The sequence below is a fragment of the Symphodus melops genome (assembly GCF_947650265.1).
Source record: "Symphodus melops genome assembly, chromosome: 3".
Taxonomy (NCBI): domain Eukaryota; kingdom Metazoa; phylum Chordata; class Actinopteri; order Labriformes; family Labridae; genus Symphodus; species Symphodus melops.
The window spans coordinates 18,177,337-18,204,258 of record NC_136693.1 but is presented as its reverse complement, the minus strand read 5'-3'; the positions used below and the strand labels follow the sequence as shown (position 1 = coordinate 18,204,258).

At 43.3% G+C, this 26,922-nt stretch overlaps 2 protein-coding genes across 3 annotated transcripts in view; one reads left to right on the top strand and one right to left on the bottom strand.

Annotated features, from left to right (window-relative positions):
• Positions 1-853: 853 nt before the first annotated feature.
• On the top strand, positions 854-3,047 carry gins2 (GINS complex subunit 2). The gene is made up of 5 exons (XM_079338993.1): positions 854-1,052; positions 1,283-1,397; positions 1,787-1,886; positions 1,981-2,107; positions 2,651-3,047. The coding sequence occupies exons 1-5, from the start codon at positions 963-965 to the stop codon at positions 2,777-2,779; spliced, it is 561 nt and encodes a 186-aa protein (XP_079195119.1). The 5' UTR covers positions 854-962; the 3' UTR covers positions 2,780-3,047.
• The window catches only part of gse1b (Gse1 coiled-coil protein b), a 154,704-nt gene continuing 130,657 nt past the window's right edge, over positions 2,876-26,922 (bottom strand). The window contains exons 4-17 of one of the 2 annotated variants that reach the window (XM_079338978.1): positions 24,481-24,689; positions 18,729-18,895; positions 17,758-17,946; positions 15,998-16,165; positions 15,488-15,846; positions 14,765-15,095; positions 12,662-13,308; positions 11,412-11,524; positions 11,011-11,281; positions 8,813-8,926; positions 8,265-8,639; positions 7,219-7,557; positions 6,312-6,415; positions 2,876-6,205 (exon numbers count right to left, since the gene is read on the bottom strand). In XM_079338978.1, coding sequence (XP_079195104.1) covers positions 6,065-6,205; positions 6,312-6,415; positions 7,219-7,557; positions 8,265-8,639; positions 8,813-8,926; positions 11,011-11,281; positions 11,412-11,524; positions 12,662-13,308; positions 14,765-15,095; positions 15,488-15,846; positions 15,998-16,165; positions 17,758-17,946; positions 18,729-18,895; positions 24,481-24,689 — 3,527 coding nt within the window. In that variant the 3' untranslated portion in view covers positions 2,876-6,064. The remainder of the gene's footprint in view (positions 6,206-6,311; positions 6,416-7,218; positions 7,558-8,264; positions 8,640-8,812; positions 8,927-11,010; positions 11,282-11,411; positions 11,525-12,661; positions 13,309-14,764; positions 15,096-15,487; positions 15,847-15,997; positions 16,166-17,757; positions 17,947-18,728; positions 18,896-24,480; positions 24,690-26,922) is intronic. The other variant, XM_079338979.1, reaches the window with a different exon arrangement.

The window sequence follows — 26,922 nt, the reverse complement described above, 5'->3', positions numbered from 1 at the left end:
AGCTTGTGATTAGTACTATGCCTGTCTGATAAAATATAATTAGAGGTGTTATACTAGAATGTTTATAGCCCACAACCTGAAGGATGTAGACTCATCTAAGAAAGACATACGTGTCCCTCAGATTTTACTATCAAACAATAAATCACACTGTTGTCAGTACAGTGCTGTATTTTGCTGTAACATAGATTATATTTAAACGACAAACATCTGTAAAAGAGAAATCTAGGAGGATCTTATACAGAGTAGGACTCTATTATCTCCCGATGGGGCAGTTTAGCCCAGACTCAGCATCTGTTGAGTCCTGTCCATTACAGTTCATCCATACACACACTGCATACAACTAATCGTCCTTTTGTGACAGCTGAAACACCCGACATAACTTTAAATAGTGACATAAGATCGTTTTGGAGTTAGCCGAGAAGGTTAGCTTTGTGTCGGCTATCGTTAAAACAAAGACAATTCACATCGGTGTGAGCTTGACTATACACACACTGTCATCACATTCAATCTCCGAAGCTATTGTCCTCCAAATATTGTCTATGAAATCGTTGTCTTTGTAGTGTTGATCTCTTTTGTCGAAAAGAACCGGTTGTTGTGACGCAAAAACGATTGAACGATCCGCCATGTTGAATGTTGTATGTGACGTGCCAACAACGAGCGTTTTGATTGGTCGGATGTGTACTCGTCGCAAGCGAAGCTTTGGAAAAATTGACCTCGGTCCGAAAAAAGAAAAGCCGCAATTTCGCTCAGCGACAAAACGTTGCAGATGTGAAAGCGTGCATTGACAAACAGTAGGTTCGAAAAAAATAAATAACGTGCGAAATATTCGCGCGAAAAATACGCGTCTGGTGTGCAAAGGCTCGTGTGACGTACATCCGGCGGCAGCGCGGGAACTACATACAGTGTGGACGTTAAAGTAAAAACAACAGTGGAAACAAAATCATTGTAAAATCCAGAGGACTATGGATCCCTCAGAGGTTGAGTTTCTCGCCGAGAAGGAGACGGTGAAGATTATACCGAACTTCAGCCTCGATAAGATTTATTTAATCGGTGTAAGTGACAATATTTATATTATGACGTGACCTTAATAGTTGATATTGAATAGTGATCAGTGACTCAAGTAACAAAAGTTATGTTTTTCCAGAAGTAATTGTTATCCACACCTCTGTCTATTGATGAATACATAAATATATCAGGGTTTCTACCTACTGTACGGTCAGTATGGTGCTCTGTGGTGCTTCAGAGTTTGTGACCTGTGTTTCGCTCTCTTTCGTTTCCTCAGGGTGATCTGGGTCCCTTCAACCCTGGACTGCCAGTGGAGGTTCCTGTATGGCTGGCTTTAAACCTGAAGCAGAGACAGAAATGTAGAATTGTTCCACCAGAGTGGATGGATGTTGGTGAGATATAAAAACACATCACATAAAGAACCAACCACATAAATCACGTTTTCTCTGTGAGCACTTCATACTTACTTATCTGTGATGAAACCGTTCTGAAGGTTTAAACTTCACAGCTCCCCTGTTAAAAAAAACATTAAAGTTCTTGTTTTAGTTGATGTTGTTTACTATTTTGAACTGCCTTCATTTATTCTGGTAGCAGTAGGGCTTTTTGTACAATTGCCTCACAATGCACAACAGGTCTCCTGTCCATTATAATGCAGAGAGTATTTTGGCACATTAATAGAATACATGAAGCGTTGGCTGCATAGAATTATTATATCTGTACGATATAGAGATTAGCCAGCATTTTAAAATGTTTTAAACGTGCTACGTTTGATTGTGTGCAGAGAAGCTGGAGGAGATGCGAGATCTTGAGAGGAGAGAAGAGACTTTTACGCCTGTCCCCAGTCCATACTACATGGAGCTGACTAAGCTACTACTGAACTAGTAGGTCACATGGTGTTCGTTTTAAACTAAACGCTCTCTTACAGTCTGCTTAGTTGGCTCTCTACCTGACGTGATGGTTTGTGTGTCTCTGTAGTGCGTCTGATAACATCCCTAAAGCCGATGAGATCCGCACGCTGGTCAAAGACATCTGGGACACGCGTATCGCCAAACTCCGCCTCTCTGCAGACAGTTTCATCAGTCAGATGGAAGCTCATGCCAAGGTGAGACTCGTGAATTTGATGTTAAAGTTTCCCACAACTGTAAATGGAATATTGCAGACTGAAACAATTATCGGTTGGCCAAAAACGACCTGTTGACCTTAAGTACACTAATAATACATCATCAGGAATCATTCATATATTTTTACACTTGCCCATAAATCAGCAGTTGTAGCTTTCTAAATATAGATTTTTTTCTCAGTTGTGAGAGTAAATAAATTAGGATGAAGATGTTTTCTTGGACGAGGGGCGATGGTGCACACATTTTACTGTCTCATAGACGATTTATGTCCTCATTTAGTAGGCAGGGAAAGAACCTTTTTATTGTGTTACTCTTTATGTGATGATAATCTGAACATTCGCACCATCCAGTGAAACTTAATCAACAGGACTGTTAACCGAGTTCACAACTATCTTCCAGCACATTAGTTTTCATGAACACCTTGTCTTTTGGCTCTATCACTGTTTCACCCAGCGTTTTGTTAAGAATCAAACTTGATGTTTTTCTATTTCAAACTGAGCATGGCTCCTCGTGTCTCTCTGTAGCTGGACAACCTCACTCTGATGGAGATCAACACCGTACGATCGTTCCTCCTCGATTCCCTGAACTGCATGTACAAACTGCGATCCAATCTGCAGCCTGGTTCAAGTAAAGCACAGTTCACAGACTATTGATACAAGAGCTCCACAGGTGTGAATACATCCTAAACTGGGGTTAAGGCCTTTGACTGAGGTGTGCTCTTGCTCGTCAGACATCATACACCCATGAGGTTTTTTTCTCTCTTTTTTTTTTTTACTCTGCATTTTTAAGTGTACAATTTTTTTTCTGTTTGCGTTTATAAAACATTTAGGGTTTATATTTGTCTGCTGTTCTAAATATGTGAATATGTAAAGCTGACAGGTTTTTGTAATAAGTGACAAAATAAAATGTATCTGCGTGAGAGATGTTTGTCTGTTCAACTTTGTAATACGGCGGCATATTCAAATATTCTGCCCGTGTGATGCATAGTTACAGTAGACTTATTACAATGTTTGTTTGAGAGCTGAAAAGATTCATCAGCTGCGCGATTAGCCCACTGACAACAAATGAACAACTATGCAGGCAGAAAATAACAGCTTTCTGAATGTATAGTTTCACTTGAGACTTAAAGTCATATAAACAGAAAAATGATTTAATAGATTCTGGAGAAGTGCTGTAGTAATAGAAACAAAACAAGTGGCACTTTCTGTACTCTTTTGTTCCTGAAGTTATGTACTGTACCACTGTCTACAAGTTTTCATTTGCTCGGCATCTCACTCGTACTGATCAGTGACGTTGAGTTGTAGCACCGGCTGCCAACAGCAAAGCTTTATTTTAAATTTAAAGTACAATTTATACTCCAACAATAGGTTGATGTATTTAAGGTTTATAAGTTGGTCCGAGACTGTCTTTGTTGTCGTTGTACTTCATAGGTTTAAGATTTCAGTGGAGCAGAACCTGTAAACAGACCATAGTTGATGCTTAACGTTTTTGAAATATTTTATTTTCTTTTTTGTCTGAAATCACAGCCATATATTCATAAATACCTAATTACTACATTCAACAAAGAATATATTACATTACAATGAATTCAAACAAGTACATTTTAAAAACAGGATTTCACAGCATCTAGACATCCTCCACTGAGTAATGGGGCTATTGCGTGGGCGTGCGTGGGCTGGAGAGACAGGGAGGTGGAGTTAAGGGGCTTGCTGTACTGAACCTCCCACCTCTGGCTGTTGGCAGTTTCCCATCAGCATGCGGACCCTCACGTTAACTGACAGGCTGCACTAATTCTGCTCTGTAAGAATGACAGACTACGCTCTGGAGACACCTGATCGTCTGAGCGGGTTTGGGCCTAGTGAATTGAATCTCGGAGATGCCTTCAGATGAAGGAGCTCTGTGGGGTTTTGACATGCAGATACTGTATTTAAAAAGTGTGAGACATACATTAGACACAAATGCTAAGTCCCTGATAACTGACGCTAAGTGTAGACTATCCCAACATGTAGACTACAGTCATTCCCAAATCTCTGAGGCACTTGTAATTACTGAACTATATGTAGGGCTGGTTGTGCTTCAGGTTTTCCATAAACAAATTGGACGCACATTTTCAAGTAAGTTAATTACTGTTAATTTAATTTAACTTCTTTGAAATCTCTCACATGTTCACACGAACCATTTCACCAAACTCTGTGGAGTCAGGGTAAAACCCTTTCATTTAAATGTGCTACACATTTTTTAGACCGCTTTTGAGGAAGCCTCCAAATGTTACTACCACCATGAAGCTGAGGCAACATGAGCTATGGGCTAGACTATCAGTGTAAAAATGGTGTCTTGAAGCTCAGAGCAGATGTGACGAGGAGGATGAAGGGCAGGCAGAGATTGTAAACGTGTATGAGGCCATGAAATGTTTACTGATTAAAACCTTCTTGCTCAGTTTGAGTATACAATTTATTTGATTTGTAAAATGTTGGCAACTTTGTTTATACTTTGTTATTCTTTAATTTGGGTTTCAGCAGAGGAAGATGGCCATTCTGGTGTGAATGTTTGGCTGTCTTTTAGCAACATAATCTCAATTAAAAATCCAAATGCTGCAGTTTTTCATTTTGGCACCGTCTCCTCTGATGGCTGCTAAAAACGGGCTTGAGCATGTAAGGCGTAACATTATGCAAACCTTCATATTGTTATAGTCCATTGTATTTCAAAAAAAGAAATAAAAGTGAAGTGACAGGTCCAATGGAGGATGAAGCATCAAGAAGCAGATTTATCATCTGGCTGCTTAATAGACTCTTCATGTCTTTACAAAAGAATCAACTCAAGTATGTCAAAGTAAATAAACACAATACAAAAAAAGTCACTGTGGAATTCATCTGGTTTCTGCATAATAATGAGCAAACTTTTCATGCCAGGCGCAGTGTATCAAATAGGCATTCACACAGAGACACGTGTTACTGTGATGGCGGAGGGTGTTGAACAGCGCGGATTCCAGACGCCATATGTGTGGATGGGTTGGGAGGGAGTAAAAGGCGGAGTGTGTTTTCCTGTTTTGTCTTACTCAGATAAATGTCTCAAAATGAGCTGTTCTGGCCAGCAGCAGTACAAACACTAAAAGCAAGGCTTTCTTTTCCAACCCCAAAAAAGCATAAACATATAAAAATGGCAGGCTTTTTTTTTCTTTTAAAAGAAAAATGATTAAAGTAATAAAAACATACAAAATTCTTTTAAGTTTTCATATTATGTACAATACAAGGCTGAAGCACCTTTTAAAATTCTTATTCTCAAATTTTTTTATTTCCAAATAAAACATTTCCTTAATTCTTTCCAAAAATGTGCATTTTCTAAGTTATTCCCTAATTTGAACAGTTCTTTGTTGTAACACAGTACCACCAGGTAGTTCTTCAGCTTTTATACATAAGTGCATTTCCAGTTCAAAAAGCTCAAGTGTCCACTGCGACAAACTCAGTCCTAACTGGCCAGAAGCCTTTGGAGCGTTCAAGTCTCTTGTCCTCTGGTGGGGCAGCTGCTCCCTCATTGGCAGGATTGTCTGTGAAGCTGTGGCGGTGAGGGAAGCAGGGAACGAACAGCAGAGCAGCAGGGACTGAAGACGCAGTGTAAAGCAGGTGCATGTGTGTTTCTTTACGTGTGCTTGGTTGATCTCCAGGTGCTCCTGCCCTGATCTCGGGGTTGGCTACATTGGCACACTTTATTGACTCGAGGCACAGTCCCTGGCTGGCCACAAGACTGCCCGTCCTTCACTGTGTGGTCCTCTGCATCATCCATCTATCCATTCACTCAATTCATTCATTCACACATTCATCTTTTCCAGCCAGCCATGTTCTACTCAATGGAGCCATGTGGACAGGGCTTTGAAAAATAAACTCTGGGTATCAGTCTGAAAGGGGAGCTGGGCCTAGGGTCCACAGGTGGGCGTGTCGGGGTCACCTGGGAGGGTAGCCCTTGTAATGGCCACCTCTTGGCCAGTGTGTCTGAGGCAGTGTCAAACACTTCCTGAAGTGCTCCAGCTCTGATTGTAGCTTCTCCCTTTCCATTGCAAGCTTCTGTCTCTGGGACATCAGCTCCTACAGAACCAGTAAAGACATGATTAATAAGGGCAACTATGAGGAAGCTTGTATCTTGCATTAGAAAGGGGGGGGGAGAGTGTGTGGCAGTGCATCTGTATCTTACCCCCATGCTGTGAGACAGCTGCTCAGCAGTCAGACTGAGGTTGTAGTTCTGAGCTTCTAGTCGGCGACAATGACTCTGTAACACTTGTCGCTCCAAACCTTGCTCTGATGAAAAACATCAAATTGGAAAAAAGAAAAAAAGAAAGCAATGAGCTTGGGAGGATTTTTTGTGCAACATTTTGTTCAGGTGACTTCTTATGCTACAAGGATAATATAGAAATATAAATGAACACAGAGCAAACTTCTTTGAATACAAATGTATTCATGTTTATAACAAATTAAAAACATCTAGATCTACATGTTTTGGCTATTTTGCGGTACACAACCTAACAACACCTTAATCTGCATGCAACCAAATGTTATAGAGGATGGATAAATACCACCCCCTCTAGTGATACGAGACGGCTACAACAACTTCTTCTGTTTTATTACTGAAGAAATGTTAAGTGTACATTTCTCCTTGAATCTCATCACGCTAGTTTTAAGGAATAAATCTTGCAGTAAACACAAGTATGGATTTACAGAGATGAACAAACCTCATCACAACTTTCATATCTTAAAGCTGTATGGGTTATACAATAGTGTCAAGGTGTTAATTATTTTTTTTCCCCTATTTCTTTGTATTTTTATGCAGATCTTGTACAACATGAGTAATGTGAAATATATATTGTTTGTGGTTGGCATTGTTATATTCTTCTGTGGGTTGTTGTTTCTTTTGTGCTTTTTATTTATTCTACTGTAGAGTCATCTAAATGTGTGCAGCATCTCAGACAAATACAGCCGAGAGCACAATAAAGTGCATAGTATGGAACATGATATAAACATACTTTGTAGAGTTCAAGTCATACAATTAGCAATTATGGACATTTAAAGAGAATAACAGAAGCATGTCAGGTCTAGCAGCTCACCTTCAACATATTCCTGATAAGCTTCAAATATAGATTCAATCCCCTGCCACTTTGAAGCAGGAGCCTCCTCTTCCTCCTCATCCTCCTCCTCTTCAGAGTCATCTGGGCCAGACAGGTCCTCCCTCATCCCAGAGGCCTCCCGGTGGTGTTGTACAGAGAAGTGCTCCCCGTTGGGCTGAGAGTGAGAGTGTGACAGTGGATGTGGAAACGAGTGTGTGTTGGTGTGAGATTGTGAATGAGGTTGTGGTGGTCTGCCAGGAGCGCTCTGAAGCTCCGGAATGTTGTAGTGAACAGACGACTCCTGAAGGTGAGACGACTCCGACATTCCCGCAGCTCCACCTACATGACAGGATTGAGAAGGAGGGGGGAAGTCAAAATGTGTTGGTGGCTGATGTATGGAGGCTGTAGCCCTTCAAGCGGGTGGCCCAGGTTTGGGTCCGGCCTGTGGCTCCTTTCCCGTATGTCATTCCCAGCTCTCTTTCCCAATTTCCAACTCTATCTATTGTCCTATCTCTCCAATAAAGGCAAACAAAAAAGCTTACTTATCTTACTATGGGTTCAAGTGTAGATTTTTTTCTTTAATGTGAGCATGGAGTTTTGACAGACATGGTCTTAGTTTCAGGAACTGTTAAAAACTGTAATGTCCATTACAAATCTTTAAATTTAGTTTCTTTATACAACTGTTTTATCATCATACAAGTTAAAGAAACAAAGTTAGTCTTCACATTTTAACTTTGCTGATAGACCTGTCTATATAAGTCTAGATGTTTTATGAAACATTGATCATATTTTAAAATATAAACACAGTCTGATGGTGTAGATGGTTTTTTTGAAATCTTTTGGACTGGATGTTAAATTAAAGAGGAGGTAGTTGATCAATTTCAACTACCTGATGTTTTTGATTAGGGAACAACAATAAAGCTATCCATTGAAACCCTCGCTGATAAGTCTAATAGTCTAATAATAAGTAGCTGATCTTTCACTATGTCCTGTTTCTATTAGTCAAAGTGAGACCAACCATTATGACTGTGGCTTGAACAGCTTACCTTTGTGTTTCTGCAGAGCTTTCTGGGTGGACTGAAGCACAGACTCATGGAACTGCTGAGCAAATTCCTCTGGGGTGAAGCTGTCCCAGGGTTTGGTGCGGCCATTGACGCTGTGAAGCCCATCTTTCGCCTGCAGGGGGAGCGGGGGCCGCAAGCTGTTCAGCAGACTGGAGCTCCTCTTAGAGATCGGCCCCTCACTGGGCCCCCGGGTCTTGTCTGGATAGACAGCTGGAGAGGGGGGTTCCTTTGGTCTTAATGTTTCCCCGAGGGGTTTTGGATGGCCATTGGGGGATGCCGGGCACTGTGAGGAGGGGCTGTGTGCCCTGACACTGTGATGGTCTTCTGATTCAGAGGGAGGCGGTGCTAATGTAGAATCTGTAATCATTTTAAAATGGGTTAGTTCGGATGAGGTCAAGATCAACTTTACTACAGATAAAGTGCTGCATAGGAAAGAGTCGAAAAATGACGATAGAGCGTTACTATGACTAAACACAACTCTAACCTCATACTAAAGGGTGCATGTTTATGTTCTTTGGCATGTGTCTCACCAGAGGGATGTGCCTGAGGGCTCTTACACAGTGGATGAGGGGCATGCCTGATAGTATCCAAGGTTACGCTCTTTTCTTTAATGGCCTGAAGCAGCTCCACTACTCTCTCATTATCTAAAAGACAGAGAAAAAAACATGACTAGTAGGTCTTTTAGAAATTAGTCCTAGGTGTGTGCATTATAGTCACTAGTTCACAAGTACCTACTTTCCTCATTCATATGTGTGTGTGTGTGTGTGTGTGCGCGCGCGGTCATGTGTGTCTTGTGTGTAAGAAGATGGAGTGTGGGAGGCTGTGCGTTGCCATCTGTAGGCAGCAAACAGTAAATCAAGAGGATTAGACGAGGATCACTGTAAGCCCACTGCTGCCCCTCCCAATTCAAGTCAGTGTGTGTGTGTGTGTGTGTGTGTGTGCATGTGTTTAAGTGTCTAGAGACAGGACCTTGACAGTAGTCTGCTCTGCTAACTAGGGCACTGTAAAGCTATACATTATGCAAACCGGGTTTAATATATGCTGACTAGAATATAGAGGTTTAAGGCAGACATGTTCATTGTTTGACCTCTGTATGATTCCCTTCCAGGCTTGAGTCAACATGTTAATGAGCAGACGGTGCATTTAAAGCAGGCAGGGCCCAGCTAAAGTGAAGCGTCAGCAGGATTTAGAGTCGACTGAGGGTGACTACAGCTTTCGAATAGCTAAACGAGCGTGCAATCAGTCTTCTTCTTTATTCTGCTCAAATGAGATGTCAAAGTCAGGAGACATGATATGAGTAATTGATGAGGATGTTTCTGTGCCATGTAAAGGGGACCAGGTCGGCTCTGTGATGCAGTGATTTCTGAATAGCTTCCTGAAGCGGTTGATGTCTGTCTGGAAAGTGTTCCTAAATGTTAAAAATAATATTTCTCTAAACTCCGATATATTACAATTGAAGGCAATGGTGGAAGCTTTCTGGAAGGAGAGGAGCAATGGTTTATTTAATTAAAAGAAAAGCTAAATCGGTATAGTTGTACACAGTTAAGTCCTACACTAATTAATTACTTGAAACATGATTAAAAAAACACTTGATAAACAATCAACGGGTTCTTAGGGTGACTTTAAACATGACTAAAGCTGTTTTTTCTGCAAAAGGTATCTGGGGCTTTTCAAAGGGATTTACAGGTTCCTCCAACCAAATGGGGTTTGTGTTGACCCAAGAAGAATAGGCAAATCATTTGATGTGTTAAAAAAAAAAAAAAGATATCACATGAATTCCACCAATAAGAGAAGCTCAGCGCAACAGGATCCAGCTGAAAGTCCCTGTACTTTTAAAAAATACGATGCCCAAGGCAGGGACCTTTTTGTGAGTAGAATAAATTCTGTAGTACTTCAATAATAAATCGCTGCTTGGGAAACAAATTCCCCATGAACGTCCCTGCAGTTAAAATGCAGCTTGAGTAAATTAAAACTATGCAATGAAGTATCTGCCTCATTTCTTTGTGTCAGTGTTTAACCCATCATGTGCTCCTTCTACAGAGGCACCATCGAGAGCATCCTGACCAGCTGCATCACTGTGTGGCTGGGGAGCTGCACTGCTGCCAACCACAAGACCCTGCAGCGCACAGTGAAGGCGGCTGAACGGATCATCGGTGTCCCGCTCCCCTCTCTTCTGGACCTCTACGGCACCCGCCTCACCCGCAAAGCAACCCGCATTGTGAGTGACCCCACCCACCCCTCACACAGCCTCTTCAGCCTCCTGCCATCGGGGAGACGGTACCGCAGCCTGCGGGCCGGCTCTACCAGACTGAGAAACAGCTTCTTCCACCAAGCTGTCAGGAAGCTGATCTCTCTCCCCTCTCTTTCTTCCCTCCCTTCCCTCCCATCTGCCCCCATGAACACTGAACATTGGAACCTCCTCCTGTTTGAACATTGAAACAGAACCCTGGTCACTTATTGCACATTGCACGCATGCACAAGTTTCACTTTTCTTATAATCTTGTTTTATACTCCATTTTATTTAACTTTGTACTTTTTGCACATTTAGGTTTATTAATGTAAATATTATTTATCTTTTTTACCTTGTTTTATTTTATTTACCGTACCTTTTTTATCTACATTGCACCGTGGGGAGGGGGGAAACGTAATTTCGATTTCACTGTATGTCTGACATATTTTGGAATTGACAAATAAAGAACCTTGAACCTTGAACCTTGAACTTCCTTACCTCTCCTTTGCTTCACAGTGACATGGGACAGTCTGAACATCGTGAGGAACCGCTTCTTATCCTCCAGCTCTGGAGCTCTGTCCATCTCCTCTGGAGTGAAGCGTGTGCTGAGGTGGGGAGGGGGTGGAGGAGGAGTGCGTTTGGATTGCGAGACAGGCGGCGATGGGCTTCGCTCCCTGAGCATCCTCCTCCTCTTCCTTCTCTTCTGATGCACCAGCTCCTCCCGCCGACCAACAGTGGTGAGGCCAAACACTCCTAGGAAGTCCACTTTCTGTGTCAAGATGGAAAAAAAAAAAAAAAAAAAGAAAAGATCTCAGAGCTACATTTCTCACTCATCAGTTCTTCTGTGTATCTCCATTAAGGAGAGGACAGAAAGCGTATTGCTTTATGAAGTGTGTTACCTCTGTAGAGTCATCCAGTTTGAGTGGTGGCTGCTCTGCTACTCTCCTGAGATGTGCTCTCACCTCCTCCTCATCACTCTCATCATATGAGTCATCCAGCTCATAGTAGTAACCTGCAGCAGAAAAAGTGGTTATTAATGACGCCCCATTTCTAAGTCAAATTAGTGCGATGAATAAATCATATGTAACGTAGTCAGTGATTTTCTAGGGCTGCCCACTGAAAGTTAAGCATTGAAATAATAACAGAAGACCAAGACAGTCAACCTGAAGGTTGAGGGGCTACGAGCAGAGCTTCCGCTAGCTTGTTTTAGGTCAGAATTCCTCCAGTGATCATGGCTAACAAGTGTTTTGACCAGGTTTGCAATTTTTTGCATTTTTCTTGTCAAGGAAATATTGACTCGTCACGCAACAGATTAAAAGATCAAAAAAAAGATCAAAAAAAAGGCAATTAGAACTTACTTTACTCCTCAGCAGCTAACTATATCTTTCATTTTTTTGTACCAAAGTGCTCTGTAATAGAATACATCAGTCTCTAACATCAAAAATGTTGAATTTAGGATTGACGTTATACCCAGCCACCAACTGATACCTGCATCAAAATACAGATATGTGAGATTAAATCAGAAAAGTCAAAGCAGTGTTTGATTCAAAGTAACCACAAAATAAGTTATCAAAAGTTACGACCAGTATCTTTGTGAAATTCAGCGCACATATTTTTGTAAAAATATATATTAACAGAAGGAGTTGTCTTCCTATTCCACAGTGGCTCTTTATCCCACATTCACACACTATTAAACACTGCCTTTGATTCACTGAGACTTTGCACAGGGATTTAGCAGCAGAACAATTTACAGCCTGTTAAGATATTTTCTTTTGATCCTTAATATCACTTGTGGTCTAAACCGTGGGGGGTGATTCGAATGGATCAGCTGTGATCTGTTTCACCGCTAAAATTAACCAGTGCTTTAAGACTGCTCAGTAAGTAAAGCAGTTTGACGTGAACAACGTTTTTCTACAACCTTCCTCAATGAGCCTTCTTTGAATGTGAGACCTGGCCCTTTTAAGTTAATCTCACAAAGTGACTATTTTTTGTTTTGTTTTTTAACTTCAAATGATAGAATTAAAACAATACTTCAAGTTTTGTATTGAACTCATGATCAACTCTGAGTTGGGTGTCATTTGAGACTTTTTACAGCATATAAGAGTGGATGTGATCAGGTGCAGTCCCACAGTGTGCTTCTGTTGTGTACCTTTCTCCCTGGCCTCCCTTCTCCTCTTCTCTTCCAGGTCCAGCTTGCTGACCGGCCGTCTGTGCTGCTGCAGGAACTCGTCATAGATCAGTTTTGTGTCTGGGCCTGTCCCCAGTGCGGCTACTTGTCCTATCCCTGACCCAGTGACAAGTCCTATTCCTTGTCCATGTCTACTGTGTCCTGCGTGTCCCTGCAGGCTCTTTGGTCCAGCGTCTCCTCTTTTCACAGCTCCCTCCAAATCATACTGACTAGTCAGGGACAGCGATGCCCTCTGCTGGCTGAAGAAGCTCTGAGTGGATTTCTCCAGATCAGCAAGAAACGTGCTAGGCTCAGGCAGGCCTGGAGGGCCTCTTAGAGGGGGATACTTCTCCATGGCTACCCCTTCTCTCCGCCGTGCTCCGTCCTCATACTTGGAGGGCCCCGGGGGCAGTCGACCGAGCTCGTAGTGTCCCATCCCTGAAGGCTCGTGGTTACGTCTGGACTCTGAGGTTGTTTCTATGAGAGATGCAGGGTTCCACAGGGTGGTGGGGGGTGGAGGATGGTGGTCACGTACGGGCTGAGGAGGTTTGGGGGAAATGAGGGGTGGAGGGGCGCCCAGTTGAGGATGTAGGTCCCGGCTTCCTGGTTCATGGTGATTTGGTATTGATCTGCCAAGATACAATCAAAGAGGGGCCATTTTTATCTTTTAAAATACAGAGCAATTCCCTTCAAATGATTGACTGAGTTTCCAATCTCACATGCAACAAAAAACACAGCAGTGCTATAAGACTTGCCAATGTCCCTTCATCCCTGTCAGTATGTGTGTGTGTGTGTGTGTGTGTGTGTGTGTGTGTGTGTGTGTGTGTGTGTGTGTGTGTGTGTGTTTGGCAGTGCAGTGTTATCAAGCCCAGACAGGGTAGCCCAGAGCAGAGTGAGGATGTGGCCAAGGCACACAATGTCCTCCAGATATACAGGCCTGTTTTTGATCTGCTGGTTCCTTGTAGTGTGGCACGTAAGCGCACACACAAACATGCACGGGGGAAAAGAGGAAGTTCAGAGAGCTTCTACTAAGGGGAGGCCAGGAGAAATGTTCACCTGCCAGACAGGCAGGCAGGCAGGCGCGAGAGGCAATGATTGACATAGGGAAGTTATGAAAAAGATGAATTTTACATTATTCTATTTAAGAGAGTAAGAGAATTGTTTAGAATATAAAAAATGTAAAAAAGGTGATACTGGAATGATGGTGTCAATGAATAGCAACAGTGAGAGGGAAAGAATGAATGATGGGACACTGTCTCTTAATGTCTTTTCAAATCAACTCTGGCAGGAGGAAACACTACATGTCCAGTCAGATTATCTGTGCCTTCCTGTTTGTGTTTGCATTAGTGTGTGTGTGTGTGTGTGTGTGTGTGTGTTTGTTAGCAAGTAAATGTGACTGTTATCTTCAATCTGCAGCCTGTGAGCTGTGATTGGCCGATTATACCATAGGGTTACTGATAGCCGACGTCTGTGTATCTCTCCTGTCCTACCAGTTCAGCATTAACCACAACCTCACTTTGGAATTAAACACAACAACACAAACACAGGCACAGCAACAAAGAAGGGTAAGCAGGGAGCTTATGCTGTGCAAGGTTGAAAGGATTAGCCGAGAATTAGCCTTTGTGTATCTTAGCTGTCCAACTCGCTGCCAGTTTGAAACCCCTGAAAAGTACTTATGAAACAGCAGTCATCAGGACCCCTCTTTACACCCTGCATCAAACCTAAACATAGCCGCTAGTTTGCCTACATGTCAGGCCTGGGAGGAGGCTTGGACAGAAATAGAGCCGACGAGATGCTTCTGACAGGGTTTATCTTTTTTTCTTGTCCTGCCTGAAAACATACTTCTAAAGCTTGCCAGCTTCTGAGGCTTCAAAACACAGGCACAACTGTCCCTGTTAGGCTAGCAGAGTCAGCCAAACATCCCAAAAATAGTGTTTGCACTGAGAGCATGCATTTGTTTTAGTGGGGACCCCAGAACTGCTCGTCTCTATCAAATAACACTAAAATAGCTTATTTCAGGTTATGTTGAAATAAATGCGACTAGGTTTAAAACTACTGCAAATGTTGCCTCGACTGTCTTTTTACCTGTGTGAGTCTGGCCTGTGATCTGCTGTGTCACCTGGTCGACCCAGGTCCAGGTGCTGCTCCAGAACCTGCTGGCGGAATTCAGACACCTGGTACTGTCGGTCCTCTTTCTCCTGTCTAAGCTTGCGTTGTCGTGCCAACCACCTCTCTTCCTCATTGGCTCTCTGAGCGAGCAGTGAGGCTGAGAGCCCTGCCCCTACAGTGTTGGGCCCCATGTAGAGGCCGTGGCCCGAGATTAGACCGGGGACGGGATGATGTTGTGGGACCATTGACGAGTGGAGCCCAGGTGGGACCGGTTTAGGAGCAGGAGGGACGGGCTCTTTGGTTTTATCTGCCGGGGGAGCAGAACATTTTTGACATTAGAGCTGCAAATAATTTTTATTTGACAGTCATCTTCACTCATCAATCATTTCTTCAGCGAGAGAAAATACATTTTTCCTTAGACGTTTCAAATGTCGTTATCTGTGTGGCTGACACTCCAAAACTTTAAAATATTGATTTTATTGTCAAAGAACGTTACAAAAAAGGAACTGAGCTTTAAGCATTAAGGCTAGCAAATGACATAACACATTATCATAAACATGATCATATACATCTTTCACTCTATCGAGGTATCTTTTTATCTGCTATGTGTTTCAGCTATATAGTGGCTATTAAGTTAAAGGTGTTGACAAATAGTATGACTGTAACTTAAGACAAATACAGGGGCAGCACGACACATACCAGCCCGATTCGGGGTGAGTCTCTCAGGCTTGGTTCTGTCCTCTTGCCCCCTCATGGCATGGAGCTCAGCCAAATAGTGGCTCTCCATGGCCTTGGATGCCTGCAGCTCCTTTTCCCTCAGTGCTCTCTCCTTTTGTCTTTCCAGCTCTTTCTCTCTCTCTCTCTCCTTCTCCCGTTCCCTCTCACGCTCTCTCTCCCGCTCACGCTCTCTCTCCCTTTCCAGCTCCTTTTCTCTCTCTCTTTCCCGCTCTCGTTCTCTCTCCCGCTCCTTCTCTCTCTCAGCCTCCCGCTCTCTTTCCTTTTCACGCTCCCGTTCGCGCTCCCTCTCTCTCTGCCGCAGCTCATCCTCCAGTTGAAGCCTAAAAAAATGGACAAGTGGATGAGGAAGCAGGAGTAGAAAATAGATGTAATTGAAATTGGAAAAGACGACAGAAAATAACAGCAGACCATTAAGATGTACTCAGTGCTGTTACCTGTGACTGAATCATGTCTGAAATAAACTGAATTTACCTCTCAGACTGCAGTGCTGAAAGTGAAGGGTGTGTAAAATCACCAGGGTAGCGGACACCTGGTAGATGCATGTGAACAGCCGAGGGATGGATGGGGGGTAAAGCTCCCCCTGCTGGCAGCGAATAGAAAGGTGACCTCAAAGCAGAGAGGCAGAACGGGTCGTCCATCCTTGGAGAGACAGATTGCAATAAGATTGAAAGAAAAAAAAAAAAAAGACAAAGAGAGAGAGAGAGAGTCAGTCCCCCTGTGTGACAGTGCAGCGTTCACTTTCATTAACCTGCAAGCAACATCACAGAGTCTTCAATCTTTCAAGTCAGCTAACCTCAGCGAGCAAAAGACGATGCTGTGTGCTGATGTGTTTTTCTGTGTATGTGTGTGTGATATCCACTTCTCATCTCCTCATTAAATCCATTACAGCGCGCTGTGTGATGGGTGCTGCAGTCCTCTGATCTTGCTGGGTTGACAGACTGGGGCATGCAGCCTGTGTGATAGCCCAAAGCAAGCAGGCTCCATCTCTGCACATACACAGTCCATATGATCCTTTGTAGTATGCATTTAAAAACAATGTATTTTCAACAAACACTGCACTGAGATTTCTTGCTGCTTATGTTTCCTCTGGATGATTGCTGGGCTGTCACGTTTAAGAAACATTCAAAAAAATGTCCTTTTACAAAAGTTGATGCATGAAAAGGCTCCAGATGTGTTGGGTTAATGGCATATTTTTGATGTTAAACCCAGCTTGGGTAAATACAAATAAACATTTCATTTGAAAATCTCAATTAAGCCCGATGCTTCTTTTTAGTCTATGCAGAAGTGCAACTCAACACTGAAGCTTCATTACTGAAGGTTTTATGTGACGTACTGTAACTTCATGCTTTAGCAGCTAAAAGTAAACTTCATTTATTTTTAAATCTATCTCTTAATAAATAGTACTACAGCATGGCTGAGCAGGATATTAGAGAACAGACACGTTACAATGCACACTTCTATCTTTTCACATTTTTTGTACATTTATATACCAGTATGTTACTATTTTCTTCTTCCTTTTTTTCCCTTCTTTTTTTTAAAGATTTATTTTGGCATTGCCTTTATTATAGAGGGAGGAAAGTGGACAGAGGCGAAAATCAGAGAGACAGAGTGGGGAGAGACATGAGGGAAAGGAGCCGTAGCCTCGATATATGGGGACGCGCCCACTGCTGCTCCGCCAGCGCCTCCGTATGTTTCTGTTTTTTTGTCTTTTATCTCTACATATTTCAGTATATATGTATCTTAAGAGTAATGTTTTAGTGTTTTTATTTGCTTATTTGTGAAGCAGTCATTACATTTCACTGACCATCTGTATGAGCATGTGACAAATAACAACAATCTTGAATCTTGAGGCGTTTTCGCAGCAATCTGTCAGAGGTTATACAGCTTTTTTTAAGTGTTGGTATATTCAATTCAATTAAATCCCAATGTTCAGTACAAACTATTATTTTTCTAGGTGATACTTAATCATCATGAGACTCTCCGTTTCAGTCACATTCTCATCAACCTTTTTTTCCCTTTAGTGTTCCCTCAAGTTAATACAGAAATAAAAACATCGACACAAAATGTTTTTACCTCAGGGAACATGAATCCAAGGTCAGCTATCCACTAATGCGTTTAGTGCTGAGTATTAGCAATGCAAACGTTTAGTTCAGTCAATGGCATTGGTTCGCACAAAATGCTCTCAAAGGAAATCTGTGCCAAGACAAAACAAATGAACGCAAGACGCCTACCTGTATGGCGTGAAGGAAGGGTGAGGCAGGTAGCTGGGGTGGTAGTAGGCAGCCGCAGCAGCTGCAGTGGCTGGGTCCAGGCCCAAGGGCAAAGATGGCATGCGGAGGGCATCCTCAGACGTGGCATAAGGCCGGAAACCACGGAGGTACTCTTCTGGTACAGGCCCGGCTGGCAATTGTCTAGGCAGACTTGATAGGGGAACAAAAGGCAGAGTTAGATGCTTTATTTGTGGGTTTTTTTGCACTCATAAAAATGTACAATAACCCATTTACACGAAGAAACTATGAATTCTCATTATTTCTTCGCAACGCAGCCAAAAAAACTAATGTTTGCAGCAGCTGCTTATTCCTGTGAGTTTTACAAAGCTGTGAATTATTGATAAAGCACTTCTATACACACATCTAGAGACTAGAGCTGGACTGATAAGGTCTCTTTTTAGACTGTTGCTGATGCAGATTAAGGTGGGGTTTGGTCACAGATGACCAATATTGTGGCAGATAAACTAAATAAAGAAGCTGAAATGAAAAATTAACTTTTCTACTTGAATAACACACTAGCGTGACATTTAAAATGGTCTTTCTCAAACACATAGCTTTTATGTCAGAATACTTAACATTATAAGACGCCGTTTACCAACTTTTGTGACCCAATGTCTGCTCAGCTGTGGTGTTCTGCCACATGTGCTCCATGTCTTAGAGTATCGTACACTTGACATAAGCCTAAAGCATTAACACTATCTTCTCCATCAGTTCTATAATAATATGTTTGTTTGCACTGAATGTTCAGTTTAAAAAGGCTCATGTATCATACATATGCTCAAGCATAGATTTATGTGTGGCCAAATCAACAGTAATATTGTCTGACTGACTAATATTGAGTGGTACATCTTACATTAAGCAGGAAAAGCCTTTACAGAACATTAAAAATAGGATTACTCTGCGCATCCAGGGAAACGTCGATTGTGACTCACTTAAGAGGTGGGAAACGAGAATCCTGCATGACAGCGCCGGGGGAGAGACCAAAGGCATAGGGGTTTCCCAGGAGGTGTGCAGGAACTGAGGGGCCACCTTTCTCCTGGGGGAGGGCCCCCTCTGCACCCAGACGTTCCCTGCTGGCCCCACGAGGACCCGAGTCAGCCTGGCGAAGAGAGAGAGAGAGAGAGAGAGAGAGAGAGAGAAAGAGAGTGTCTTAGTCATTGTTCAGGAGGACCTGTGACCGTCATGCTTGTCAGTACTCATAGGCCCCGTCCTGTGAGCGGAGAGATGGGGGAGAGAATGGGAAAGAATAGGCCTGTTGATGCTGCGGCAGCTTCCCTAACACTCTCCTCCTTCCTCGGGCACTTTTATCTACTGCCTCACATGAACCCATTCCCAGTAAAAACAGACAGATCAACAATTCTCTCGGGGGAATTTATGGTAAAATACAGGCAGAGAGTGGTAAAAACGTGGCCTGACCATTTTTTTCTCTCTCTCTAATTGTAAACAAGAGGTGTCATCCTCATGATCGATGAGGATGTGGTAAAGCTGGAATGTACAATAATGGGGCTTCTAGAGAGATGATGACTTTGATCCTGTCAAAAGAGTTTGTGCGTGTGTGCGTGCACATGACTTGCACACTTTAACATCGACGGGGAAGACAACAAAGTCAGACAAGCAACATCCCTCTTCCTCTGTTTCTCCTTTTCTTTCACCTAACTCTCTCTCTCTCTCTCTTTGGCAGCAAGCCTGGTCTCACTCATCCAATCTTACGACTAACACACACACACACACACACACACACACACACACAAACACACACAATGTTTCTGAGCTACAAAGACACCCTGCTGTGGGAGTGGGAGTGCATTTTCTGAAGCTTTGGTTTACCCTTGCCGACAAATGCAATCACAGAACAGAGAAACTTAGAGCAGTTTTCTAAGTCGTATGAGGAAATTGTTTATGGAGGGAGGGATCTGGAGTTCAGCAGGACTTTCACAGATATGATGGGAAGGTTGTCTCATCTTTTGCAAAAAACAACTTTAAGTTAAAGTTGGCTAGGCAACTACTAAAAAGAATTAGATAAGAAGATACAAAGGAATTATAGAGATAAACACACGAGACGTGAGAATGTAAGGAGCAAGAGGAAAAATGCAGTTCTTGCCCCTCTAAATTAACCTCTGGACTCCCTGGGACTGTCAGGGACACTCCAGCAGTACTATCCCCTCACACACACTGCTTTTGATAAAATAAATCCAATTTAGAGAGCCATTACCTCCCTGTCCTGCTTTGCAGCCACTGACCCAGGCTGACACTGATGTGCAAACATCCAATCTTAAATGCCTCTAATGTTTAGACTCCCCCACCCCCCTTTTGTTTCCCTGTGACAGCCCAACCTCCAGTAGTTTGGTTTTACTGTTCGCCGGATGTTGTTTGTTGCGCTTCGCCACACACTAAGGCACTCTGCTCCCTTAAACCTCCGTCCTTGTAAACCCCCCCCACATCTCCTCTATCCTTTTAGTGCTTTATGTGGGGGAAGGACGGAGGAGGGGGGACAGGCCCATACGACAGGCCCTCTCGATCAGCAGCCAACTGAAAAGAGGTTCATACATGTCAAAAGAGGTCAATATCAGAAAGTGACTCGGGAGAGCCCAGGATCTGTTTTTTTTCCCTAAAAGGCTTTTTTTCTTTATCTGCCATGTTTTACAATATGACAAAAAGCTAATGTGTGGCTGTCTTGAAGTGTTGGTTAAAACCCTTGTGATATTTGTTGCAAGCAAGAGAGCTAACACATATCCAAATATCTTTCAAAACCCAAAGGAAAATGCACATGAAGTTGTTCACAAGTTCTGTGCATGTAGTTTCTGCAGTCCCAAGCATAATGAAGATGTTCATGTAAATAGAGGTACTGGTGCCAATGCATGTTGTTGGCTGCAAAAACAACAAGACCCACTTTTCCTACCTCACTTTCTGTCAGTTAACAAACTGCTGTAATCCCAATGACAGCTTTGGGTAACAAGTATTTTTTGTTTCCAAAAGATCATAATTACTTTTCTGACATCACTGATGCTACAGGTTGATGCAGTTGTTCGAATATTTGTGTTAAAGTGAACAGTGAGCCATATCCTGATGTATCATGTAGCACTAGTCCACTATAACATATAGCACTCTCATCTGGTTCAAAAGTGGTTACGCTGACTTCAACCAGAGTCATCACTGGAGCGAAGAGCATTCGATCTGCCAACATGCTGGATTCCCTCTATATCCAAACATTGACTGTATATACATGGACGTAATATAGTGACATCACCCATTGGTTTCTATACTGAACTTTTGAAGCCCATCGTCATATTGGAAATGCTGGTCAACATTCTCTCGACCAATCAGCGGACTGCAGTGTTTAGCTCCACCTTTTCGGGTCGGCTCGAAATTCTTGGCACCCAAACGGAAGGGTCCCAAAAAGTGGGACAGTATGGATCAGTTATTTGGGAATCTTTCCCGGGATTAGTCTATGGAAACACCGCAAAATGCGTGCCGTACTGAGACGAACCGATCCAAACCGCTTGGTGGAAACGGGGATTTAGAATCAGACAAAGAGCTGGATCTGAGGCACGCTTTAAACCTCCTGACAACTCGTAGCAACAAGCCTGCCCCTCAGTTAGAACAGACACACCCCTTACTATGAATAACTCTTAACCTCAATAAGGTAAATGCAGATTTATTAGTTATATGAGTTATAAAAAACCTTCCCCATACAGTGTGTGCTGAGAAAGACATGACACTGCTCTCTAAACAGTTGTACGGTTCAATCTATGTGTCACTCTGGAAATTGTCACGTCAATTGCTCAACACTGTCCAACACTTTGTAGCAGCTGTGCCTCAATCTGTAACCCTACTTTGTCACTCATTAACCGTTTAACTGAAAGTGAGCAAAGTTGCTTTAGTTTAACCAAACAGCCCAATAATATCATTAACAAAATAAAATGATGCTAGTAAGGATCAGCCAAGTATTTGTGAATGCATCGAAGGAATCTGAATCCAGTTTCAATCTGCTCTCTCTGGGTGATTAGTTCCAAAAACCATTTTCAGCATTTCATCTTGATTATGTGTTATTTTCCAATGACAAGTAGTTGATATGAATCAAATGTGAGTTTAACCTGTGTCAATTATCCTGCGTCATACAGTTTGTTTGTGACAGGGGTATGGTTTCATAATCACAGCGATGACTCAAAAACTGTCAAGTGGTGCTAATGCCAGACAGAAAACCACACAAATTGAATCGACTGTTTCGTCCCCACAGATTCTTTAATAAGAGGATGGAAGTCCTATTCTATCTATCTACCTATCCTCTAGTCCTAAAACAGCAAATCATGGTGGTAATACTGCAGATTTCTACAAAAAAAAAAAAAAAGGAAATCTGCATACAAATCAAAATTCTCCCATGCTGTTTGTGCTGAAGCTTAATTCATCTTTGTGACTGTCTGTGTGTGTATGTGTGGATGCACCTGAACCTGTGGGTGTACAGGTCAGCACCTTGCAGAAGTGCACACAACACAAAGACAGAGCCTTCCAGCCCCATCAGAGAGTCCCGTAGTCAATCAGACACCCACAAATACAACCAGCCGTTCCATTTTGATCTCTACCCCTGCCAAAAAAACCCCCAAAACAGCTTTCTATTCTCAAACACACTATTCAGAGGCAGCATGCCATATACACAGGACAGTACACAGAGCACCAATAATAGCGTTCTGCTCTCAAAGACACATCCATTTACAGCCATCTTCCTCTGTGTCAGCTGGGCCCTTGTAACCCCCCCCCCCCCCCCCACCACCACCAGCAAGGGTGGGAGACCCCGTGCATTGTACAGCACTCGTTTACGCCTCTCAGATGGAGCCATGAATCCAAATTGCCAATTAAAAAGCAATTACAGGCAGCAGTGGGAGCAGACTCCTGCAGTCATTAAAGCAAAATGCCAACGCACCAAGCCCTCCCTCCTTTGCTGCTGTGCCTCTCACTCCTCTGAAAGACGGACTTACATCTCAGCCAGAGAGACACTTATCAACTATTCTAAAACACATAAAGCAGGACACAACTCATGGCAACACGCAACAACACATTTTGGATGCTTTTTTAAAATTATTATTAAATCTTCATTCATGGTCTTTTGGGTGCTCCTGTCATTGTTTCAAACACATATTTCAAGATGTAAGCTCCTTTCACAAATGCACTGCAAAAACATGATATTATTCAAAAAATGATTGTCCGCCAAGTAAAAGGGGCTATGGAGGGTAAACGAGCAAGGTCAACGTGCCAGGGAAATGCTCTGCAATTAGTCATGGACAACAAGCTCCAGGCACTATCATCTTTGTTTAGGAGGGGCATATATATGTGTGGCCCCATGGCTCTTTGTGATCCGAGACTTGTGTGTTTGCTGAAGCGTCACCACAGAAGTAAGGGACATACTAGGACGGCAGTTATGGTGACGCATCCCTGCCTGCTGTTGTCCTCTCCCAACCTCCACGCTTCATCCAACCAACCCGTTGTCTAAAATCCCCTCCATTAACCTCCTCACTCTTTGACTGGGAGGCCTCAAGCGGCTGAACCAAAAACCCAGTGACACGACCTTTTCAATTCCAGCCTGACCTTTGGCACAGACATTCGCTGTGAACCCCCCCCCCCCAAAAAAAAAAACAAAAAACAAAAACACATAATAAAAATAAATATAAATAAAATAAAAAATAAAATGCACACAAACTTACGTAAAGCTAACCACAGTGACTATTGAAATTGTCTAATTAAACTAGTCCTGTCGAAAGAATAGAAAACTGGATGACATCAGTGGGAAAAGTCCCCTGTCTCTCTAGGGCCCCTCCTAGCTCTACTTGACCCTTTAACTGCAGAGGGGTAATTTCATGAAAGCCATGGCTACAAAGAGAGAGGGTCAACGGGGTTACCCAGGAGACAGGACAATGGCCTGAATGCTCCCACATCCTGCTGACCTCCTCATCACTCACCCTTCACTAGACCCCCTTCTCTGTGGACCTGTCAAAGTGTCTCAGAGAGTTTCCGCATGTTCCCTCGTGCTGATTCTAACCATGCGTTTGCCTATTAGCCCTGAGCTGAGATAAAATGGCTTAAAGCAAGGCCGTAATCCATAATCCACTCCTTATCAAAGCAAGCAGCTCTCCCTCTTTCTCTCCGCCCCACTACATAACAGAGTAGAGAGGGTGTCACGGTGACGATGGAGGATGTACTTGACTGCTTGGGGGGGAAAGGGTGAGGCTCGAGTAGAGCTGAGGGTGGGTTAGGGGGCAAAGGTTGAGAACTGGGAAGCGGGGCTGGTCCAAGGGCAAGAGGGCCCAGTGGGGGGGGGGGGGGGGGGGGGGGGGGGGGGGGGGGGTCTGGAGGGGCACAGATGTTAGCTGCCGTTGATACCGTCACGTCAACGTCCCGGGGCAGCTGGCATTGTGAAATGCATGGAGCAATGAGGAGGGGGCTAAGAGAAAGCAAACATTTGTAAACCTGACAGCTATGTGTTACAGAAAATGTACTTATTCTTACTCAGTCTTCAACAGATTACGGTTTTCATGTTGGTCATAGCAAACAAGCTAAAGGGTGAATGTCTGAGACAATCTGAGATTTCAGAAAAGTCACTCAAGGGAGCCACTAAAAAAGAAAAAAAACAGCAGTAGGAAAAAATAAGAACGCTTGCTTGAGGACGTAACAGCTGTAAAGATGTGGCTTTACCTGGCGTCCCTCTGTTCTCCAGAGGCCGTTGCTAGTCTTTGTTGGAGCAATGGTGACTACAGGTGGAGTGTTTGGCACACTGTGGCCTGTGGGGGGAACCAGGACAGGCCCTGGACCGAGGGGACCCCTCTTAGGCGTACTGACTGGAGAGCTGTGGTTGGTCGCCGGGGAGGATACTGGAGAGGACTCACTGCTGATTGAAGATGCGGCTGGAAAAAAAGAGAAATAAGAAACATAGTTTAAGGAATGACAGAACAGGTTTTTTTTTTGCTTTCATTCATAAGAAGGAAAATGTAACAACAGTGGTATTCTTTATTGCCTTTTATAATGGATTGCAGCAATACAAGAGGAAACAAATAAATCGCATACAACGTACACATGCTCACACTACACACACATGGGGCCAGATGGATTGCTCTAGGCTCCCATTATAAAGTGACAGTGATCAGGACAAGCAGCCCTGTGAGAGCCACATAAACTTGACATTCAACCGACACACACACACAACAACAACACACCACAATAAAAAAAACACACTGTTGAGGAGTGAACCGTTGTATTGAATGTATACACAGTCAGTGGACTGAGAGAGAGAGAGAGAGAGAGAGAGAGAGAGAGAGAGAGAGAGAGAGAGAGATGAGAGAGAGAGAGAGAGAGAGAGAGAGAGAGAGAGAGAGCAGGTGGTGAAGAGCTGGCCCAATGAGCTTCTCGGCTGCGCTGTAGCTGTGCCACATTAACAAAGCCCTCGAGGGGAAACCCTGTAGCGCAGGGTCACGGTCTGGTCACATGCTTTCCACACATCTTGGTTTCTCTCTATATATAGTCCGACCTGTCCAATGATACTCCTTTTCAAGAACATATATCACTGAGGTTTTTAATTATTTCTCACTTTGGTCCCTCCTCTTTTCCTCTGTCTAAACCCGTTGTGTTGTCGCTGTCTTGTGTTTTAAGCAGTGTGCTGTCTTGTTGTTTCCCTTCTCCTTCTACTCCGAACAGTTCAGTGTGTTTCGCTCAGATCGCAGAGTGCAGCATTACACAGTCAAACTGGGTCACAACCCTCTCAATGGGACACACGTTTGTGGTGCTGCAAAGGACAGTTGGAGATGTGGGCTTTTGTGTATGTGTGTGTGTGCGTGCAGGTAGTTGGCTTGTGTGAACCACTGTGCTTAAATGCAGCCCTGTATGAAAGAAAAAAAAAGAGGAAGCATGATCAGGTCTACTTCCTCTCAAATTATCACCATCAGAACCAAAAAAAAAAAAAAGATTCCTACCTAACTGCCATTTCTTCCCTTTTCTGTCGAAATAATTTTGCCATGTAAGTGGGGTAATAATTTGAAACACCTCATCCTCATGAATACCGCAAAAAAAAAAAAAAAAAAAAAAAGAAGGAAAGAATCAATGATGTGAACTTGAAATCCATGTGCGAGTGGTGGTAGGAGCTGAAAAAAAAGGGAAGGGCTTGTTGGAAAAGTTGGTGATGATACATGTGAGGTGAGACATAAAAATGATGAGAGAGGGGGAGAAAAAACAGCGAGTGAGAGTGCAAAAGAGGTGCGAGGTGAGGCGAGAGATGGAGCGAGAGGAAAGCAGAGAGATAAGGGGTGCAGATGGGTGAGTGGGTGGCGGGGGACAGCGTGAGTGTGTGTGTGTGTGTGTGTTTGGGGCCTATCTTGTCGGCACAATGGCAATTAGTGGCCTAATCCTCCCCCCTTCACCTCGGAGAGCCATTACTCTCCCCTGCAAGACTAGGCCAATCAATAGCAGCCCACTCAGCCTGGGGAATGGAGCCACACTTAATACAGCTCTAGTGTCACAACCTATTCAATCACCACACACACTCACACGCAACTTACATACAGTACGCCGGGGGGGGGGGGAGAGGTAAACTGCTAAGCAACAGTCTTCTTTACTCCATCTTTTTTCCCCTCTTGCCCCAATCTCTTTACATCTCCTCCTCTTCCATGTAGAGGGAAAGCAGACTGAAGAAGAGGCAGGCCAGACTAAATAATTAAAAGAGCGGGAAGAGAAGCAGGTGAGGGGAAAGGGGGAAATAAAAGAGACAAAGGCCGTCCAGTGTCCTCCATCTCTTCTCGGAGAAAAATGTGTGCACTTCTACGCATCTCTGCTCAACAGACACACACACACACACAAGCTATTATTCTTTGGTTATTCCCTCCTCCTCCTCCCTTTTAACAACACCCCATGCAACCACCAACCGCCTACCACCTTCTCCGTACACCCTAGTTCTTTTTCCTTCTGTTCTTCACACACAGTGCCAGCCGACCAGACATAGATCTGTCAGACTGAATGCACACTTGATTTCCATAAACACACTCGGTATAGTTACAGCCGTTTAGAGCACAGGGAAATGATCGGACAAAGAGGTTATACATTTGCATGTGTACATCCATATACGTTTCCCATCTCTTTCTGTTAACGCCA